At 37.8% G+C, this 23,990-nt stretch overlaps 1 protein-coding gene across 2 annotated transcripts in view; it reads right to left on the reverse strand.

Annotated features, from left to right (window-relative positions):
* Positions 1-23,352, reverse strand: part of LOC127659137 (tomoregulin-2-like) — a 98,607-nt gene extending 75,255 nt beyond the window's left edge. For both annotated transcript variants that reach the window (XM_052148806.1, XM_052148805.1), the window contains exons 1-2: positions 22,352-23,352; positions 7,883-7,992 (exon numbers count right to left, since the gene is read on the reverse strand). In XM_052148806.1, the coding sequence (XP_052004766.1) occupies positions 7,883-7,992; positions 22,352-22,535 (294 nt within the window). In that variant the 5' untranslated portion in view covers positions 22,536-23,352. The remainder of the gene's footprint in view (positions 1-7,882; positions 7,993-22,351) is intronic.
* Between the last annotated feature and the right edge of the window lie 638 nt (positions 23,353-23,990).

A 23,990-nucleotide genomic window follows, 5' to 3' on the forward strand; every position in this document is an offset into this window, starting at 1 on the left:
AGTGATGTGGAGATTGACTGAGTAGAGAGGAGAATTTATAGTAAAAAGGACTTAAATATTGATCTGTTTCTCACCCACACCAATAATATCACTTCAGAAGATATGGATTTAACCACCAGAATCATCTGGAGCACTTATATTTTGTCCTTATGTGGATTTTGGAGCATCAACATTCTGACACCCATTTACTTGCATTGTATAGACCTACAGATCTGAAATATTTTTCTAAAAATCTTAATTTGTGTTAAGCAGATGAAAGAAAGTCATACACATCTGGGATGAGAGTGAGTAAATGATGAGAGTATTTTCATTTTTGGGGGAACTAAACCTTTAATGGTGTTTTAGGCACTTTAGATGCTTTGCATACAAAAATCACTGTAACACACAGCCTCGAGGCGCTTGACTAAAGGGATAGTTCACCCAAAAAAGACAATACGGAGGAAAAAAAGAATCTGGAAAACACATGAGGGCGACTGTCTTTCTTGCATGGAACAAAAAAGGCGATGTTTGGCAGGATGTTAGCCTCAGTCACCATTCACTTTATCTTTTATTCTATAAAATGAAAGTGAATGGTGACTGATGCCTAACATCTACTTTTGTGTTCCACAAAAGAAGGAAACAGGTTTGGAACAACATGAGGGTGAGCATATTACAACAAAATTTACAATTTGGGGGTGAAATAACCCTTGTTGCTTGTCAACAATAATAACATTACAATTGGGTTACTTCATTATTTTACTTGGTGGAAGAATTGTCTGTTGTTGTGATTATTTTTTTTAATAAATGTTATAATTTATTGAACAAAAGTTTCTTGCATCACAGGAATTGCCTGTGTTTTATAAAAATAATAAATAAACCATGAGAGGCTGAGCATTACAGTGAGGTAAGGGATGTTCTCAGGCATGACACAAAGTAGAGTGCCTAAACAGACTTTAATCACACAACCAGGGGGATATGCTCAAATTAGCAGTAGCACACACTTCAAGGACACTTTGTTATTGCACCTGTACAAAATGATTCATACTGGTTATTGTCTTCGGTTTGAAGAGGGGCCGTCTAATGGCACCAGGGAATGAAGGCCCACTTTTAATCTGTCTCCAGCTACAGTGAAACCATGTGTCTGGAGAACAAAAGGACCACAAATGCATGTAAATATATGCAAAGAGGTCTGACTGAAAATGGCTTTGATGATGGGCAGTCGAAGGCCCGGAGGGAAGGCGTCCACCTCCTGCCACTGTCTGCTAGTCCTGCAAGTTCATTCCCAGAGATCACACTGAAGGAGAACATAAGGGCATGTTTCTTGAATGCTGCATCTTGGTTAGAACTCAATCCCGACAGCGTTTGTTATATCAGCCAGTCCGCATCCGTCTGAAAATGGCAACACCTCAGTCATCCGAGGATGGCCGGAGGGATAGTGTATCAACCAGGAATAGAGAACATGAGAGCCAAACCAAGTTGGAAGAAGATGGCTGCGATAATCGATCAGTCAAGTTAAACAAAGTCAAGAGCACAAATCACCAATGGGAAAGTTACAACAACTAAATTAAGTTGCAAACCAGCCTAAAAACAAAAAGCTCAGGCAGTTTGAGGCAAAGCAATAACACCCCATTAGAATGAATCATGTGAATAAGCAATGTAAGTGCACTGAATGACTGAGCATCAGAGCTTTGGATCAGAGGTGTCATAACATAGTGAGTCATCAGCATGAGCATGACTGAACATGCAGAATCACAACAGTATCTGTTATGACATGATGGGACATGTCCAGATGATTCAAATCGAAGATCCACAACATTTAGAGAGCAAAAACTATCATGGCACAATTATATTCTACAGATTCTATGGAAGCAAATCTTAGTAGCAGTATTTACAATTATTAGTTTTGAGCTATAATACAACTTTTAATACAGCGGTATTGGTGAACTATCCATTTGATTAAAATGTATGAAGAACTTTGTTTAAAGCCCTTATTTAAATTACTATTAATGATCTAGTATTTGCCAAAGGGATATTAGAGACTTCAAACTTCAATAAGTTAAAACACTTGTTGAAAATATACTATGAGCTTTGGCACAAGGTATCCAACTTGCTAATGACATTTAATAAGAGCTGTTGGCTCAAAGGAACCCAGATTCAAAACCAGCCTTAGCTCACTTTTAATTCATATGTGCCAAGAAATGCCATATTTGACTTGGCACAGGTTTTACACCGGATGCCCTTCCTGATGCAACCCCCAGTGGCTGGAGACTCTTGAATACAGCTTCAATGAACCGCTTCAAATACAGCTCTATGAGAACGAGCAAAATGATTGAAAGCTAATCTGCGGACACATATTTTGCTTGCTGTATACAAAGTCTATAGCTGTCACAGAGACCAGTGAGATATCTCAGGACAATTATTTCGTTAATATCTTTAAGGAAGTAGGAACATTTAAAAAATATTATCCATTAAACAAATCGCATACAGCACCTTTAACTATTTGTCAAAATGCTACAACCAATCCCTAACTCCTTTGCTGTGTGTCAGAGAGACATGCATCTATATAACAATTGTGGTGATTCTGCGCTTTGATGGAGCAACTACACCGCAGCTGTCAAGTTCACTGTTGTCTTTTGTTTTGTGCTTTTATGTTGAAGCTTAGTTTAGTTCCTGTTTCCTGTTTTGGTTTTTGTAGTCCTTTGTAGTTTCTTCTATTACCATTTCTTGTTTCACTGTTGCCCTTTGTTTGTCATTTTTGTCACTTTTGTAATTCCTTAGTTTTCACTTTTGTAGCTCCGTAGTCTCTTTGTTAGCTTTCGTGTTCTCTGTTCATTGTTTTCACCTGCCCTCGTTAGTTCCCCATTGGTTTCTGTTTATTTCCCTGTTATCTTGTTTGAGTTCTGTTTGTTCATTGGCTCTCGTCTCCCCATGTCCATGTATTTAACCCTGTCTGTTTGTTCAGTCTCTGTCGGTCGTTGTTTGTTAATGGATGTATTTGTTAGCTCCCTGTTTCCAGCCCGAGTTCCCTGTGACTACTCTCTCGTTCGTGGTTCCTGTTCCCCTTGTTGATGTCCCCGTGTCCTTCCAAGGTTCTGTCTCTGTTTTCCCATTGTGGACCTTTCTTTTGTTCCCGTGTTTTGTTTATTTATTGTTTCCATAAAGCCGCGTTTGGATCCTACCTTCTGTCTGCCTTCTCCTGATTTCCCACATCGTGACAGCAGCAAACTTGGAATACTATTTATGGAATGAATGTTGTGCCCCCAGGTTTCAAAGTGAACTTATTCAGTGATGCAAAGACATACTGTAAATTGAATTACAGAAATTGAGAGCTATATTGCACACTTTCCAGCAAATGGCATAAAAAAGGCAAAATTGATTTGGGGGTTAACCATCCTCTCACAAAGCAATAAGGTGCTAAAAAGTTTTTGTAAGTATTACCAGTGCTTAAATTAAATGAGTCTCATTTCTACATTGCTCTCAGTTTCTGCTTTCAGCAGGCCGCAGGGATAATTTGGTGCATTTGATTAATTTTCTCAGCTATATCAAATATCACATTTCACAGTTTTTTTTAACTTGTCCTTAGCATGGATCATAATATTCAGTTATCAAAAAAGAACAAATCAAGATGGTGTTCCATCTGCCAAAAACAACCAGAAATGTACTATGGCTTAATTAAATAATTAAAACCTTGCACAAAAAAAAGCCAGGATGTTTCTAGAATTCCTTTAAAAAAAACAAGATCAAAATCCACATATATTAGTCTTTGAGTCCTATTTCTCTTATTATTATTATTTTGATAATTTCACAGCAATAAGCTTTGGAAGGTTGATTTTTAAGTATATTTTATTTTGCAATTCAATTTGCACTCCAACAGGATAATATTAACTATAGATCATAGCTTACTATCTAGCAGAGTCAATAAGACAGGGATGTCATGAAAGATACTACCCGATGATTACTTAATGATATGCCCCATAGCTAAGTCTTTGGGCTATGTATTGTATGTTAATGAAGTGGCGCAAATCACAGTTTGCTAATTTCCTAAGAACTAAGACATTTCAGCACCACTTCTGTTCACCAGCAGGTGGTAAAAATTGTCCAAAATGTCCAAACTCTGAAAATACAGAGGAACATCAAATTATTTCACTGACAATCACTGTTGTAACCATTGTATGAGACAAATGTATGAGATTTGAGTAAAACCTTCTAGAGGTCATGGTTTATTTTTCAATTATTATTATGTTTATACAGTATTTGCAATTGTATTTATGAACTAATTTGTATTAATATTTTTTTTCAACTTTTGTTTTAGATTGATTTTTAAGTCACTACAAAAGAGGCTGTTGGAAGAAAAGTGTCAAATGTTTGGATTTTACAGGAGGATTTTTGTTATTTTGATTATATTTTCATTTGTTTGAAGTGTAATTTGAATTTTGACCTTTTTTTTTTGGTTTCATTTTTTTGTGTGTGTCTGAATGAATTAACACATTAAAGCAAAATCTACCAGTAGGAGTACAGTGTGTGGAAAAATTAACAGCCTAACCTGGAAGGCTGATAAAATAAGTAAGAGATAATGTACAGTCAGCCAGTTGTTATCGCAAAATAAACCCTTCAGAGGTGATACTAGTATCACCTCTGCAGGGTTTATTTTGCAATAACAACTGGTTGACTGTATATTATCCCACTTATTACATGGCTACAAAAAAAGAAAAATAAATACATGGACATGTAATATTTATTTGCGTTGACATTTTGTGATTTCAGAAGATAGAAATCGCTGAACAGCTGAAATCCACTTCTAGTTTGCGTCAGAGTTTGTTGGTTATTTTGTGAAAATGACTGCCTGACTCCTCAATATTCAGCCTATTACAAGACTTCTTGCCAAATAAATAAATAAATAAATGCATGCCCATGAAACATTGTTTTGAGTTGAAATTATTTATTAGCTTACTGGTAGAATTGCACAGTGATTCGAGAAGCAGGAAAAACGGCTCGCAGTACCCGGATGCTATGTGGATGTGTGGATGTTACAGAGCAATATCGGACCTCTAGATGGTGCCATTGAACAATCAGAATTGAGTACTCTAGAGAGCCGTGTATTAACTGGAAATATATACCATGATTTTATTGCCACTTGATAAATATGATTAAGAATTTAACGGAGCCTACATCCAAATTCTGAATGTAGGAGCAAGTCACCGTCATAGAAATATACCTGACATTCAGCAAGGATGCAGTTAATGCACAAGAGAACATAAGTCCATATTTCTATTCTTCGAATTCATTGCATACAGTCCATTTAAACTAGCAACTTCTTATGAATGTGCTGTCTTTGTATTTACTGTATCGCTGGTGCTTTACAGGGAATTGACTACATAATTGGATGCAGACAGTGTAACAACCGGAGAAGAAACTCAGAATTTAAAGTGCACTTGACCCAGCCCATTAGCACTTTGCACATGCACAAGATTAGACTTAGCGCATGCTTGCACGAAAATACCAAATTACCATGACTATGCTCATTAAAGGGTAACTAAACCCTAAACCAACTTTTTTTAGTTAATGATCTGTAAGCATGGGGCTTTATTAGTACTGGTCATTGATTCAAGTAATTTTTTTGACATTTGTGTATAAAGTGTTTTAATTCTACAATATATGGTGTAAAAAACGTCTGAGTACTGCCCTCTTCAGGTTGAACAGTGGCTACTGCAGTTGAATTTTCCTATTGGCTGTTGCGGTACTTCGTGACGTAAGCGGTGACAGCCGACGTAAGCAGGTTCCAGCTCACCACGCCAGATTCATGTACATGTGGTCGTGCGACCGTGTGAGGAATAATAATAACATAGAGTCTGACAGCAGCTGTCAATTAATCCGTCACTACGAGTCTCAGGTGCCCCCAAACTCAGCCCCGCACTCGGTTCGTTCCCTCTATCCCCGCCGGGGTCTGCCCACTTTTCCTGCATTTTCAAATATTTCTAGTGGGTGGAGTCAGACTCTGAGCAGGTGTTTAGTTACCCTTTATCTTTGAACGTATGAATTACCATAAAGGTGTGCCTACGCTTAACACTCTTAAAATAAGGCCCTTTGACCCTTACTAGATCACATGCTTTCAGGTATTTAATTTTCACCAGGCCACAATTGTAAAATTATTGAAAATTCAGTGTTGCACTTGAGAAATAAAGTCATACAGATTTTGAAAAGCATGATGTGAAGTTGAGGATTACAGAATTAAAATTTTAGGATGAATTATATAATTAAATTATAAGGGTTTCTTTCTTCTCAGATGTAGATGCAGGATAAATAATTACATAATTTCCAAACCCAGCCAGCCTTGTTTTGGTAATCCCTGTAGAAATTGGTAAAATTCAACTACCAGACATAATGAATCCTTACAAAAACCCTTAGAGAACCAATCTTAAGTAAACATCACAGTGTAAGTTGATGTGCCAGGCACCTCCAAGAGCTGGTGTCAGGTGAATAAACATTACCAAATGAACATCAGGGGCTGAATGACCTCTATTCATCAGCAAAGATCAAACTTTCTTCCTCTCTTCAGCCACACAATCTCCCTGACTGTAGACTTTTCTCTGGCTTCATACCAGACACAAGCCTCTAGATGATCCTTCTTTGATGAATTATTTTATCTAATGGAATAAAGACATGGACCATTATTAGGTTTAAGCTAGCTGATGCCAAAGTTTCACTGCACACATGTGGTGTCCAGGATACTTGAATTAAGCTTATCCTATCCTAGCCAATGGCATTAGTGTCTGAATTGAAAACAAATGAAAACAATGTGACCCAGTGTAGCCAGACACAAAATGGGGTTTGTCCTAAAAACAGAGTACTATCATTGAGTCTGAGACCTATTTGGAAGGGAAAAAAGAGGAGGGTAGGGGACAAACAGGTAATGCTATTTATCTCGCCAAAGAAACAAATGTTCCCTCGCAAGCTAGGATATAAATAACAGGTTCATTGAGTGCCTGTTTGCTCATTGCCTTGGAAGGGGTCTAATGCATTTTCTTTTAGACCAACCTCAGATGTGTTATTAGGAACGACTCTCTCTGTCTTCATTTCCCTGTGAGCTCAAGGCTGAAGTAGAAAAAGCGGGCAACTTCCTTCAAACAAGAGAGTAGAAGTCCTACAAAAATTTGGGCCTGTATTCACAAAGATTTTTATCTTAACATTAGGAGTTCTCCAAAGAGAGCCTAGCTAAGAGTTTGAGCTAAGAGTTTTAAGAGTTGACCTTGTTGCTATGGATGACGTCACATTTTATGAGTGCTCTTTTAAATCGGCCAATGTATATTGGTAAAAAGGGAAGCGCTATTTGTCAGCAAATTCCTCATAGACAGATAGCGGGTTACATATAACAAATATAACAGACAGACAGACAGACAGACAGACAGACAGACAGACAGACAGACAGACAGACAGACAGATAGATAGATAGATAGATAGATAGATAGATAGATAGATAGATAGATAGTTTTACTAAGTGAGAAACCACTCCAAATGATTCTGTGAAAGTGGTCCAAATGAAACCATCATGAATCGATTCAAACCACTTTGCTAACCTGTTTGGCCATATTACTGAAAAGAACCGACTCAAAAGAATGGTCCATTTGCAAATAGGGCATCGCTAGTTCTGATTCTACACAGGTGACAGAAATACAGACATATTTTCAGTCAGAGAAATGTTTTTCTGAAAATTCGGATCGCTCATGGTACGCACAGTGTGTACAACCATACAGCTGCATTTGCCACTTAATAATAAAAATAATACTTTTTTTTAGGGGACTCGACTGGTCTCGGAAAAATGTCTGATTCCACACTTGTTTGTCCAAGACCATAAAAATATGGTCTTGAGACTATCCGAGCTGGTTCATAGTGAAAGTGGTCTTACCTTGAAGTTGCATATACATGTTATGATGTCCCCGATTCTGAGACACTCGCCGTCAAACTTGCAAGTGTTGGTGTCACAAAGGAAGAGATCCGTGTCCCGATCATCATCACCTGCAACACACGAGACCCACAAAACATCATGAATTTCAGCATACACATGTTAGAAGTGACTATGACAAGCAAGATCATAGTTGTTCAGATGCTTGCTAAAAATGCTAAAACTGAACAAACACTTTATCCCAGCAGGCTGGCTGGCAGTGCTTCTGAAGTGCTCATCAAGTTGTGACAATCACCTCCAATTACCAAGACTATAGTTTGTTCTTGAGACCTTTTCTAGATGCGAATAAACAAGCATCCATGGAGGAATAACGATTCAGCACATGGTGAACTTCTAGGAATAGCCGCATGAGCACCTTATTCAGCTTTTATTATAAGCTGAGCACAGTGTCTGTAAAATATTCTAATTGTGCTGAGGAGTTGGACAGACTCAAAAAATCTAATTTCATAAAAAATCAAGAGCTGGCAGACAGTTTAACTCCGCACGGATTCGCTGAGATGATTAAAATAAAGATGAGTTGTCTCTAAGATTCTTGGTGATTTTAATATTCATGTCTGTTGCCCAACTAAGCCGATGGTGAATGAATTTTTAGCGTTACTCGACGCTTTTAATCTCACTCAATCAATTTGTGGCTCTACTCATATTAAGGGACACACATTGGACCTCGTTCTGTCATCAGGGATATCAGTTGATAAACTTGATATCACTAACGTTGCTATCTCTGATCACTTTTTGATTGAATTTGAATTTTCTAGCTACAGTCCTCTTTCTGTCCCTCCCCCTTCTTACGTTTTAGCTCGTTCATTTAACTCAGCTACAGCTTCTCTTTTCTTAAATTCTTTTAAGTTTGCTCTCCCTCCCTCCCTCTCTGCTGACTTGCCATCATGCACTAATATTGATGAGCTTGTCTCTAGTTTTAACTTGTCCTGTACCGATACATTGGATCAGATAGCACCTGTAAAATTAAAACGAGTAAAGTCAAACACTTTAACACCTTGGGTGGATAGTTTCATACAAGTTTTCCGTCAAGACTGTAGACAAGCTGAACGGAAATGGAAAAAAGATAAGCTTCAGGTCTCTTATGACATATTTTTACAACATCTGAAAGCATATTAAGTCACTGTTAAAAAGGCAAAAGCTAATTATTTCAGTGGACTTATTAACTCTCAGGCTAATAGACCCAAAGTTCTTTTTAAAGCTATCGATACATTTTTAAATCCGGCTAATACAGTAGATACATCCTTAACTTGTGATGAGTTTTCTGATTACTTTATCCAAAAAATTGATCTTATCAGATCTGGCATCACAGCCCAGGGTTGCATCTCAGTTACATCTTACAGTCCTACCAACTTTCTCCAGTATTTCACTCCTCTATCTTTCCCTGAGTTGTCTGAGATTGTTTCTCACCTTAAGCCTTCTTGCTGCCCTTCTGATATTATTCCCTTTCGTCTCTTTAAGGAGGTCTTTGATGTCCTTTCTCCAATTGTGTTAGCTATAGTAAACTGTTCATTATACACTGGTGTTGTTCCATCTGGTTTTAAGCACGCAGTGGTACAACCACTATTAAAAAAAACAATCTTGACCCTAATGATCCTGGAAATTTCAGACCTATTTCTAAATTATCGTTTATTTCTAAAATCCTGGAAAAAGCAGTTTCAAGCAGATTTCTTCTTTCTTGACTAATTTTAACATACAGGATAAATTCCAATCTGGTTTCAGAGCTCTACATAGTACAGAATCTGCATTACTTAAAGTTTATAATGACATTCTTCTTACCATTGACTCTGGATCAAGTGCATTACTTATCCTCCTTGACCTTAGCGCTGCCTTCGACACTATTGATCATGGTATTCTTACTGATCGCCTGGAAAATAGTGTCGGATTACAGGGCCCTGTCTTACGCTGGTTTAAATCATACCTGACAGAGAGAACATTCTCTGTTAAACTGGGTGCTAAATCATCCCCTCCAGTGGATATTAAATATGGTGTCCCTCAAGGATCAGTTCTTGGTCCCCTGTTATTTTCCCTATACATGCTGCCCCTTGGCTCAATCCTTGAAAAGCACAACTTAAGATACCATTGCTATGCTGATGATACATTACTGTATTTACCCATTTCCCCTGGTTGTACTTCAGATATCGATACTATTTTTAACTGTTTGGAAGACATTAAATCATGGATGGCAGAAAATTTCCTTCAGTTGAATACTAAGAAAACAGAGATGATTTTGTTTGGATCGTCCCCCACTTCAAAACACTGGAGTAATGCCCTTGGACCTTGGTCATCAAATTTGCAGAATATGGTCAGAAATCTAGGTGTCATTTTTGATAGTTCTCTTAATTTTAATAAACAAGTTAGCTCTGTTGTTAAAGGTAGTTTCTATCAGCTTAGAACAGTAGCTAAGCTGAAGCATTTTTTATCCAAGAAAGATCTTGAAACACTCATTCATGCTTTTGTTTCCTCACGCTTAGACTACTGTAATTCTCTGTATACAGGTCTAACCAAACATAATTTAAATAGACTTCAGTTAGTCCAGAATGCGGCTGCAAGACTTCTCACAGGCACTAAAAAGTATGAGCAACCCCAGTTTTAGCTGAGCTCCATTGGTTACCAGTGAAATTGAGAATTGATTTTAAAATTTTACTTTTCGTTTTTAAAGCTCTACAAGGTCAAGCTCCTTTGTATATTTCTGAGCTTTTGACTACTTACTCTGCCGTCAGACCACTCAGGTCTACAACCCAACAGCCACTTGCTATCCCCAAGACACGTCTTAAAACCAGACGGGACAGAGCTTTTTCTGTAATAGCTCCTAAACTCTGGAACTCCCTCCCACTTCATATTAAGTCCTGTAATACAATTGGTAGTTTCAAGACAAATCTGAAAACACACTTTTATTCTCTTGCCTTTAATTCTTTTTTTTTTTTTTTTTTTTTTTTTATGTATTTAAGGAGTCCTGTACTCATTTTTATGAATTTGTCAAGGCATATTGTTTTTGCCTTTCCTGTTTTAACCTGTGAAGCACTTTGGGTCAACTGTTGTTCGGTTAAATGTGCTATACAAATAAAATGACTTGACTTGACTTGACTTAATAACAGGGCCTCTTCTGAGTCAAAATTCTGTTCTTTAGAGTACTGCAGCTGGCTGCTACTTCTTTCACAGCAGCCCCCCAAAATGAGTTTATGTTCTACACCATTCAGCTCTATCCGATACCTTGAATAATTATGCAAGATACAGTATATGCATCTCTATTTTTCGTGCAATATCATAAAATGGCATATACTTTACACAAAGAATAATATCTCATGATAAGTTCTACACTTCCCTGAGTCAAAGCTCCATACATCATCATAATAACACTACATGACAAAAAACAGTGGGTTTGCTCATGTGCCCTGGGTTTTTTACCCTATGTTATCCGGTGAGGCCTGGAAGCTAAAATGAACCAGAACATTGCTCATTGTAACAACAACATGCAGTTACTTAAGGACCCTGCTAAAGGGCCAGATACAGCGTGGCAAGATGTCTTACATAACCTTGTGCCTAATTTGCATTTCATCTTAAGAAATTACCAGTGGACCTTAAAAACTTACAGAGGTAAACAGCAATAGATGTGTGAGAAAGTTTTAATATTAACATGTGTCTCAGGTAGTTGTGGCAACTTGATAAATTGTGCTGGCTGAAGTTTGCATGTGCATAATTATATTATGTAAAAGTAGAGTAACTGTTCATATTTATAACTGTAGCACTGATAATGGTCTTTGATTGTAACAGGAACAGTTCATTAAAATTAATCTCCTTTACAATCTGTTCTTAAGGAGTTGTGATTAACAGACATTCAATCAATTCAGCCTACTGAAGCAACAAATACAAGTCAGAGTATTTGCCAAAGCGAATTAGTCAAAAGCATTGTCATTTCAATAACTAGCTTACCATCCTTTTTTGATAAGTGAAGTATTCTAGCATTCATTTGAGTGTAGTGTTTTTAAAACTCCGGCAAATCTTGACCTTGTATTATTAACACAAACACTCTTTCTGATAAGTCATACAGATGCAACAAATTTTGTCACAACTATTTTACTTGGCTGCCCTTCCAAAGCTGTGTCATAACAGAACTTGACCTCGCAACACATGCACAATGCATCAGAGTGCATGTCTGAGCCATGCAGATTACATACTCAATGATGCATTTGGCTACCAGAGTGGGAGGCTTAATGGTAGGGCAGATCATGCAACGGTGGAGAAGAAGAACATGGACTTGTGAGTCACAGGAGCTTCTCTCTCACTAGAGCAAACGCACAAAATCCCACTACTCAGGCTAATTAATCTGCAGTAGAGACACCCTGAGGTGATACTGCAAAAGCATATTCCTTCAAAAATAACAACGGTACATTTTTGTGATGCCTAGGAGCTCATTTCAAGGCCACTATAGTCTGATCATTTTAGTAACTGTGTAAGAGACTCTTACAAACGTTTATTCACAAGCCAACCACCAATGAATCTTAGGAAGATAGATTCCAATACAACTAATAATTCTAGTCTGTTCATCCTGCATTGAATAACATAAGAACACTTATAGCATATAGGTACAGGTCATATGGACTGCTTTTATGTTGATTTTGTTTTATTTCATTTTGGAGTTTGATAGCCTCAGTTCCCATTCAGTTTCATTATATTGAAAGAGTAGTAAGGAAATTCTTTAAAATGTTCCTTTTGTATTACTGAAATGAAGAAAAGTAATACAGTTTTGGTATGACAATGATTGAAATGATGAGAGAATTTTCCTTTAGGGTGAACTATTCCTATAAGAATAGCATAAAAGTATATTCTGAACCATTGCAAAATATTTCTTCACTGCCATATAAGGTTAGGATGGAGAAGCAAATAAAGAGAATCGGAAGATTCCTCTAATCAGAAGTTAGCAGGCCACACTACAGGAAATGAGTTCTGCAAAGAAGCAGTGGCATGCTTGCTATTTTATTAATTTCTTTATTAAGGACACTGAAAGGCATTTAATTTAATGTGTAACAAGATTTTAAACTTTACCAAGACGTCAGTCAGAAAATATTATTATAATTTTAGATGTCTGTTAAAAACATGCTTTAGGACAGACATGGGCAACATACGGCCCACTGGCTAGATCAGGCCCTCCACATGGATTAATGTGGCCTGCAACTCATTTATTGTAAAAGCGTTTTTTTTTCATTGGATATTTCAGTTAACTTCCATTGGGACCTAAGCGTTTAACATGCTCAGGGTTACCAGATAAGAGACGCAACACCCCCTGTTTGAGATTTATACTTGCACAAATTGGAAATAATCTGCCTAATGTTAAACTTATTTTGGCATCATTGACATGTGAGCAAAAGCAAGCCAGAGATGAATATGTATTTTTTATTTGTACAATTTAGAAATGTTGAAGTCCCTTCGCACCTGTATGTTAATCTAACTCTTGCAGTAATCAGTCATGCAGTCGGTGTTATTCAGTTGTGTGCTGAAAGTCAAACCATCTACGTTTTTAGCATGTAAACTTGCCCGCTTTGTGACAAACATTAAAAGTTCTATAAAAATTGTTTTTTATTATTTATTAAAACAGACCCCTGATGTAGAGATTGTTAAATTGAATAATAAATTAACAGGGAAGTAAAATAAATTTATAAGCTCAGCCTTTATTCCGTTATTTAATGCCTGATATAAAAGTATCTATCTTTGTAGAGCAATACAATACTTTAGGCAATTGCAGAATAGTCCCATTAGTCACAGATACACTTCAGAAAATTGAGTACACAACTATTTCTGGGCTTAAAAGATACAAAAACCAAAACAATGCAGAACATTGTATCTCAAAAGGAATACAATGTGGCCCCCTATGCACTACTTAAAGCCCGATGTGGCCCCTTTACCAAAATAGTTGCCCACCCCTGCTTTAGGACAACAATGAGCTACCAAGAGAGGAATGGAATTGCTCTGCTCTCTTTAAAGTCTCTCAGGCAGAGCAAACTTTCAGTAGCTGTCTACATAGACAGATAAGATCTGTTTCCCCATTCTTTTTGATAAAGCGTTCTCTAAGAATGGACACAAACCAAAAAGTGAAAAATTCAATAAAATAAGTCATTCCTTAAAGTTACAGAGCAATGATTATGGTAGTCAAAAACGAAATTAAAAATGTAATCCTAAGAAGTACTAATATCTGACTGTACAAAAAACAAGTTAAAGCAACTCCTTCTAAATTAAAAATAAAGTTTCCGTACACATGAAAACACTTCAAATTAAACATCAGGTTCTTTAAAATATGTTCCTCACAAATCGTATGAACCAACAGACTGATACACAGTGAATTCAGAAACAGTAGGTTGACTTTTCTTGAGCTAACCTTGGTCTGTGCTTACCGAAATTCATGAAATGGGAAGTATTTTTGAACGTAAAGGCATGTGCCCTGGAGTGAGCTCCAGTTTCCAGGTGAAATGCACACAGAGAGGCACCAAAAGTGGGTTGTTTTTAGCAGCAAATTATGTAGAGTGAGGAACAATGCATAGGGTACAACGAGGTTACAGGTAAATGGCTCCTTTGATTTTATTTTCTCTCAAAACAATAAATATCATTAAAAATCTATCACAGCACTTTCCTAAACACTTGTTTGTCGCTATGCACTGCAAAATATTCCTGATCCATGAGATCATTGCATGTGATGTCTAAACTTTGATTTTGAGGTCACTGAATCTCGTATTTAATCATTTTTTTGATGTTGCAAATTTATGTAGTTTATGAATATCCTGCAAATTATCACAATAATTTTGAGACAAAATAAATATTTGTCATTTTCAATTTTGTTCACGGTGATTATATCAAAACATTTTCAATAACTGTCCAATAAGTGAAAGTATAGTATATTGGTGTAAAAAAAAAAAACCTGTTGCAGGGGCTAAAGCAGGGGTGGGGAACCCTGCTCCTGGAGGGCCACTGTCCCGCAGAGTTTAGCTCCAACCCTAATCAAACACACCTGCCCTTACATTTTTAAAGTAATCAAGACCATGGTAATTGTCCCCAGGTTTGTCTGATTAGGGTTTGAGCTAAACTCTGCAGGACAGTGGCCCTCCAGGAGCAGGGTTCCCCACCCCTGGGCTAAAGGCTCCTATTAAACACTGTTCCCTGTCAAAAAGCTACACTTTGATGCTGCGCTGATTTAGCGCTTTAGGAACAACTTTAGGTGTGACCAGCTGTGAGTGTGTGTGCAACACGTCAATGAAATTGACCAGAATTTATAGCCTCTGCTGGTGACATCATTGGATGCACCTGTAGCAGGGCTATATATAGATGCATCACAGGTGCATCGTCAGATCTTTTGTCTTAAGATCATTCTGTGTTTGTTGTGCTTCTTGACTGTCAGAACTTTCTACTTTCCTCTGTTAAGAGTTAGAATTGTTAGGCAGTGTGCAGAAACCACAAACAAATGTGTGTGTTCCCATGTTTATGCTCTATGGCTGAAACTCTATGGCAGTTTTTTGAACCTCTGAACATTCCACGCACAATAATAAAGCGGCTGAGGAATTACTCAAGGTGGTTACTTGGGCTGTGGCCAGGTTACAGTTAGACACAAATGCTCCAAACTAGAAGACTCTCCCCACAAAGCCATGCAGGACCACCTCCACACTTGTGGGGAAGGCTTATCAGGCAGCAGGTCAGGCTGGCGCTGCCCTGCACACTATGGCAGTGTTACAGGCGTACCAGGCTGATCTGTTGAAGGACCTGAGTGCGGGCACCAGTGTCCGGGCAGCAGAGATAAGGACAAAGTTTTCCTTCTCAATGCCCCGGTTTAACCCTCTGGCTTATTTGGTGATGCTATGAATGTAGTTATCACCAGGTTCCAGGAGGCAAAAAGCCACGAGGAAGCCTTCCGGCAATTCCTTCCTCCCTGCACTCAGGGGGAGGGGCCGTCGGCCACCCAGCCCCGCCCCAGTCCTTCTAGACTGGAGGCTCAAAACCAAAGCGTGGCGAATCATACTCCCCCTCGTAAACACTGGGGGCCAGTTCGTCGCCCTCAGCAGCCCCCAAAGCAAGACCTCAGGGCAGTTATTTCTAAAAAGAAAAAAACCCTGACCGTTTTGCACCCAGCCTAGCCCACAATATCGAGGTTCTTCCATTCGGTCTAGCCTTATCACCCCACTCATTCAAGGAATGCATGGATACAGCACTGGTATCCATGCTGTATCCATGCTTTGCTTTGCGTATTCTGAATTACATAGACGACTGGCTGATACTAGCACAGTCACAAGAACTGGCATTACAGCACAGGGATATCATCTTAGCTCATCTGGTTTCTCTGGGGTTGAGGCTCAACGCCAAGAACAGCGTCCTGTCTCCCACTCAGAAAACTACCTATTTGGGGATCGTATGGAATTTGATCACAATGCAAAATTGTGCACCCATTTCTGAAGTGGCTATTCTGAACATTATCTTAATCTGTTTCCCAAAAAAAAAGCATCTTGCTGTCTCAAAAGTATTATCATTAGTTGACAAATTATGCCCTATAATTATTGCCCCGGTATCTGCACGATTTCACTATAAACCCCCTGGGGGGCTTTTATCCCAAGTGAGGGAGCCTTTTACCCCAAGTGTGTGGTAAAAGGCTCCCTCGCCACCTTTTATTAATAAAAATGAGTTTTATTCAAAACAACCTTCTATTTTTATTTATTTTCACACAAATTATTTTCCTCCATCATTAGTCAATAAAAAATGTGCTTAAAGTGGACGAAAAACATGCAGGTACTCTCATTTTTAGTAATAAACTTGATTTTTGGGGGGAAATATAATATACTCTTTGTACTGTTTTTGTTCGCAACATAGAGTATGTTTATTTTAAAATAAATAAACTTGGGGTTTTATAAACTGAACTGGGGCCAAACTTTTTTCCAATATTTATCTTACCTAACATTTTTATTGTAACTAACATGTTAACACAAAAACCAAAACGGTTAATAAAATGTGTTTATTTACAATAAATTAGTAGTGATGGCACACATTCGTTTGCATTATAAGGACCAACAGAGCTTTACCATTTTTCTAAAAATCTTAATTTGTGTTCTGCTGAAGAAAGAAAGTCATACACATCTGGCATGGCATCAGGTTAAGTGAATAATGAGAGAATTTTAATTTTAGGTGAACTAATACATTAAGATTTGGCTGAAGAACAAACATGACCTCACACCCTCAACTAATGAAGGGTTTGATTAACTTTACTTTGAAAATAAAAAAAATACATGAAAACTGAGGAAGAATATTAAGATCTGCTGAAGTCTGTATGTTTGACAATATCAACCTGCATAAGTGAACAATGGCAATCTAATATAGAACTGTCTTTTTACACAAAATTAATGTAGCCTAAAACTGAAAAAAGAACATTATGTCTATTTTTCCTTTTTTATATATATATTATCCTCCCATTCAATGAGGGCAAAAGTAGACTTTTCTTGTCCTGCACACATGAATTTGCACACAGGAGCCAGATACTTGTGCAGATAATCACTTGAAACAGAGAATAAACTGATTTGATGATGTTCAGGATTGTAAACGCAGACACACATCTGTATATAGAACCAAACACAATCAGGAGATATACATGTTTGCCACTGCAGCTTCATATAATCTTTCTAAAAGCACTACAGAAAAGAATGGAGAACAAAATGCAAATTTTCCTTGTGTATTTTCTTTGAAGCTTCGGTTTTCATCATTGATTTACCTTTTGTGAAAAAACGTTGAGCATGTAAGCTGACATCACTTCTGTAAAAGCTCTGACATTTTTTTTTAAAGTCTGTACTAGTTTTGACAGCACCCAGCAGCTAAACAAATGGCATAAATACATTTGAGTGAATAAGACACGATAAAATGTGCTCCCCTAAAAGTTGCTGGTGTATTTTGGAGAAGAGTGTAACTGAGCTATGGCCAGATATGCTTAAACACCAAGCATACATGTCTGGAAAATGTCCACGGATCACTTGACGACCACTGAGGCTCTTGCATGTGTTGAGTGTTGTTAACCTCACTGCTGAGTTTTGTGCAGAGAGCACTCGGGTGTTAACTGTGATTTTATCTAAATGTGATTGGTGGGCCTTATCAAATCCCTGACGTACATTAAATAAAAACATTACATTGTACTGGGAGACTCTGAGAAGTGGTAGTACGCAAGAAAAACTTCAGGTACTGCGTACCGTTGAGTACCCACCCACATCAAGCACTGAATAAAAAGAAATGGATTTTCCTGAATCTTGATACATTTTGTGGCCAGACAAAAGCACATTTTCTTTAGGGTGTGCCTTTAGCTCCATTGTACCCTGTTATATTACTAAACGTAACCATTATTGGGGTAAAAATTAATGGGGCCAATGTCAGGATACCAGAACATTTGGAAGCAACATGCCGACTTCCTGTGAGATCATGTTGGAACTAAATCACATCAAGGTATGTGTGCAGGAAAATGTGTTTCATGCAAACAGCCTGCGTGGCACACAGTTGATAAACAGGATCAGTTGATGCATGACTGTTTGCAACAATGGTTTACAGAGGCTATTGGAGCTGTCACCAGCTCCAAAGCATAGCAAATACTATATTTCACGTCTTAACTAATAGCCTTATATTGACAACTTATATTGACATGAAACAGACTGTGACATTCTGAATTTAGTAAACAACAAAAATACAATATGATAGACTTTAAGGGCAGTTTTACAATTAATTGTTTTCATGTAGCATTCAATCAAAAACTCAATATAATCATATCAATAAAACCAAAACAATAACACTAGAATGAATTAATTAATAATTCCACTTCCAATAATATAATTAGCCAACAATGTCAAATCAATATAAAAGAGCATTCTGAATGGCCAACTGAATAACTGTTCTAATTAAAGGTGTTGCTCTGCCAATGACATCTCCAGCTGCTTGTTTCTTCTGTCTGCAGTGAAATAAGAAACTTTGTTTGGCTCAAACACCTGGTCTTGCAGTTCTCCTTTCTCTCCCAGAGAGCATCGTAATTTTATCAAAACAAACGAGAAGAGTGAGCCAATGTCACGTCTCACAATGTGCCAAACAGGAGAGTATTGGGGGAGATGCTGATTGTTCTTTCTGCCTTGCCAACAAAGTGAATAATTGAAAGAAACAAGCTGGCAGAGACACAAATAATCAAAAGGTGAAATTTAGACAACTCTTGTTAGTTAGGCATCAGACCAGTTGTCTGGCCATTAAAGAGATTTAATGTAAGGACAATGTGATCAGTTGAAAATGTTTAAGTGATAACTTTTGCTTGAAAAGTAATACACAACAGCAGTGCCTTTAAGAAGAACATGACTTGCGGTTCTGCTATTCTGAATTCTCTATAGTCTAGTGGGCAACACCTTTCTTTAGTGATTGAGGGGCATAACAACATGGAGATGCTGCTAATTAGTAATCTGAATTTGAACAAATCTGGATATCTCGTAACTCATTTGAACACACTCAAACATCAAAAACTGAATGCAAAAGTTTAAGGGCTTAACTTGTAGTTGACAGTCTTGTGTACAGTATGTCTCTTCAATTTCATAAAAGTCTGCTGTCTCCTCTCACTCCTAAATTATGCTTGACTTGTCTTCTTTGCAGCTGATAAGCAAAAGCATTTATTGAGCCAGCACTGCAAAAAAAAAAGTCTCTAAAGAGGGCCATTGGTATCTATAAACAATTCAAATATAAGCTTTCTGCCCTTAAGGTTGTGACTAAGACAGTTTCATTCATGGCTACATAAAACTGACACAAAATAACTTACAAAACAGATCCTGATTTCTAATGCTGCGTAGAACAGAAAAGACATTTCAGTGATTAGGCACTATCTTTGCAAAATTGTTCACACCACTTGTGTCTATTGCCAATGGCCTTAGGTTTACTTTGTGGAACAGCTGGCTTCCATTTGTTTCACTGAACATTATTGCTACAACTGTATGTCCATGACATTATTCACTGCTGGAAACTTAAACTATATAATACGATAATGCCAAGTGCATCTGATAAATGAAATGATTTATATATTGACACTGTTTATATATTTGCTGTTTATACTGTCTTCTTGATTCAATTTTTTTTAAAGAATACAAAACATTTCACAGCTGTTTAAATAATAATAGTATTTGTCTGAGCTTTTAAATCTTTAAATCCCAAAATATGATCTCCACTCCTCCAAATCTGGTCTCTTAGCTGTCCCTCAGACTTGTCTACGCTCTATGGCGGACAGGACTTTTCTGTTTTATGTTCCAACATTGCACAACTTGCTACCAGCTGACTTTATTGAAGCACAGTCTCTTAGTATATCTAAATCTGGTCATAAAAACATATTATTTCAGGAAATGTTTTACTTGATTATTATTTTATTTTGATTTTTTTATTCTGTTTCATTATTAACTCTGTTTGGATATGCATGTTTATATAGGCTACTCTATGTGTTTTTTACACTTTTATTCTTATATTATTGTTCTTATAAAGCGCCTTGAGCAGCTATCTTTAAAAGAGCTTTATAAATAATTACGTTTATTTTTGTTATTAACAGTCACTAAATAATTTTAAATTGGTTTTGCATTCAAGAAAATTAGATATGCTGTTATGTGGTTAAAAAAAAAGCCACTTTGTAGTTCCAAACTATCAACATGCAACAAACAGCCTCACATGTTGTTTGAAAAATAAAGCAATAGGCCATTAACAGGTATTGTTTGATTCAAGTAATTAGTGTTAAATTGCTTTGTCTGCAATAGTGGTATTGTTGCATTTGTTGTCATTTAAAACGTTTTAACAAACATTCCTAATCTAATAGGCTATCAATATTTGTAAATCAAGTCAACACTGAAGTGGCCTATAGGCATGTCTGTGGTACATCTTCTCACGTCATTCTTGCATGCCATTGCCATGAGTTGTATAATCAAAGTTAAAGCAAGCGGTAAGTATCGACATTTTGGAACGACACCTAATTGCCCACGGTGACCTGCTGATTGATAGCCAGACGCCATGACGCGAAACTGAGCAAGAAATATGCAGTACGTTCCTCAGGGCGCGCACGATGATTATTCACGTGCATCCGCAATCATCTGAACGGCGCTACTGACAAAACCCACTTTGTCCGAGTTATAACGGATTGATGCCTAAGGATTATTACGCATGCAAGCTTGATAACGTTCCTTCTTAAAAAGCTTTCAGATTGAACAAAATATCGCCACTTGTTCATTAGGCTATACAGATACATATAGACTACTCGAACTTTAGAATGTTAAGTTTAATATGTGCAAAACCAACATATCCACTAAGTAATTCATTTGGTTTTAGCCTAAGTATTATAGCATTGAACAAAGTTTCCAGTTTTAGGGCCCAATTTATAGCCTACTCTAAGAATTAAAAACAAATAATGATTATTATAAGATGGTGAATTGATGCGTGGTTGTTGTCATCGATTTCCGCTGACTTGAAAGAGTAAGGGGAGAGAAAGATATAAAAAACGAGTTTTAGGATAATTAATTCAGAGTAGACGCTTCCAATAATGAAAATAAATGGGTTTAACGGTAATCTCCGAGCAGCCTTTAATCTCTACAGAAACTTCACAGGTGATTGACAGAATGACCACAACATTATCGCGTTACTTTTTTGTACTGTTCATATTCACCTGGTTTGCTGCTTCATAAGGTCGTTGGTGTGACAGTTTGTGTGTTAACGTAGGCCACAAATCATCCGTTTTTCCTTTGAACGCACTGAACTTGAAAAACAAGTCAATTAATGAAAAAGAAACGTGAGATCATCGACTGTTGGTAAACACTGTCTCATCCATGTGAACGAGAATAAGCCATTTACGCATTGAGAATGCTAGAAAATAGTCTAAAATTGAAAATAAAAAAGACTTTATCGCGGAACATAATGAAACAATTTTAGAATTTTATGGATTTATGTACATTATGGATTTTTACATTGGTAGAATATTAGAGATCGATTATTGCACTATCATTTCCTATAAGAAATGTTCTTTACGTTTCTCAATTATTTAGTCTACATCTTGCGCGACTTATAATGGCTCATAATGGCTTATCTTTAGGTCCCCAAGGTGTAGGCTAAACATAATACTGACGTGTCATACGTAGCCATCAATAGTCTAACTAAAAAAGGTCTTCAACAGCTTTTAAGTAGTGAATCGAAAAATCTTTGCACCACAAAATAATAATAATAATAATAATAGTAATAATAATAATTGCAATTAAAAATACAAAAATAAACATGTTTAACTCTATAACTTTGTTATGCCATTTATAAAATAAACAGCCGTCTTTTGTTGCCAAGTACATGTCAGAGTGCATTCCCCAAAAACCTCAAGGCAAGTAACGGACCGGAGCAGCGGCCGGAATACTTAAAATATCTTACCCGAGCAATTCCATCCAGTTGGTGTCTGACAGTCGCTGAGAGAAGACGGAAAAGCGCCAAGTTGTTGTACCGGAAAAGTGGCGAGAAATGACAAGACCGCAATCCATACCCAGTGTCCCACTATCCGGCTCCACTGGTGCGGACTTGGGGGCTCGCGTAGGGCCGCCGCCACCGAGACACCCATCTCAGTTCCCCCGACACAGTTCACAGACGCGCAACGACAGCCCTGGTCCTAATGTTATCAACTTCGTTGGTGCGCCTAGAAGCCGAGAGAGGGACATTTTCCGACTGAAGGAGTGTGCCCCATGAAGCAGTCGTTTCTGGATGACCGGAGGATCCGCCCGAAGCAAGAGGGTGCAGATGCGGATTGAGAGAGGTCTGAGTGCTGAGGTGTAGAAGGCAATGCCAGGAGTGGTATCGAGAGGAAATTACAACGGGTGATCGGTGAGTGAGATGTTACAACAGCCAAGAGAAGAATACAAAGAAAACTAAAGAAGACGCAAGAGGTGGTTTTGAGAAACAGAAATGAGGCATAAAGCATATATCCCATTCGAGTGACACACCGAAGTTATTACATCCAGTCCTCACTCCGTGCGCTCGGGAAGAGCCGCGAGTTTGCCAGTCTTGCGGAGTGCCATTTCTCTGTACCTGTTTACCACAATAACGCACTGTAGGCGAGCGGCAGGTTTCCAGACCGCTCCGGATCACATGGTCTCATGGAATCGGGAGGGGTGGGATGGTATTGTGGCTCTCATTGGTGGAGAAAGATGCAAGAGGCGATGGTCCAGCTCCAGCATATCGACGGCCAGTAGAGAATAGTGTTCCATGTAGTCTTCTTTCACAGGACTTGGGGTTTGCAAACGCGTGGGCGAAGAGCCATGCCGAGAAAGTCTTCCCAGTAATTGAGCACTGCTGTTCCGAGTGCGATGGCAGTAGAAATCGATGCGAAACTGATAATTGGTGTGTTGTGAAATGATCCCTATGCCCTTAACAAAAGACTGCATAAGATAAGAGAACCGAGGGACGTGGAGGAGGCAGATCAGTCCGCTGTGAATGTGAGGACGGTCACGGATGCCAACGACGATGGAAACAAACATGCAGATAGAGAGAGACAGTTTAATGGATGCGGGTCGCGAACACTAGAAATGACATTTTAAAGACTTACATTTCGTTTTTAGAAAAGCCACTTTCGCAAAGTGTACCATTACGCTTGTGACGATAATAAAACAACTCACTTATGACCGCAAAAACAGCAACTGCCTTGTTACATGTTAAAGAAGTGGACATGTATTATAAAGTAGGTTATCTCAGTATAGTTGTGAGCACAAAAAAATGAGAATGTCTATTTAGGCAATATTGTATTCGCATTCAGACGTCGCCTATGTGCATGCTTTTGTTTCATATATTTCTCACGAAGATGGACAGAGAGATTTGGCAGGGGCTTGAAAAGTATTTGAAAACTTAAGCCCCATTTAATGTATGAATGCAATTGGAATAGACAACATAATATCAAATCAAGTGACAAAGATAACACGAGCACAGTGCTTTGCAACTTTGTTAATAATTTTATAATTTACTCACACCCACGTTGTTCCAAACCTGTATGACTTTCCTCCATGGAACAAAAAAGTAGAAATCT

This window comes from Xyrauchen texanus, chromosome 18 (assembly GCF_025860055.1).
Source record: "Xyrauchen texanus isolate HMW12.3.18 chromosome 18, RBS_HiC_50CHRs, whole genome shotgun sequence".
Taxonomy (NCBI): Eukaryota; Metazoa; Chordata; class Actinopteri; order Cypriniformes; family Catostomidae; genus Xyrauchen; species Xyrauchen texanus.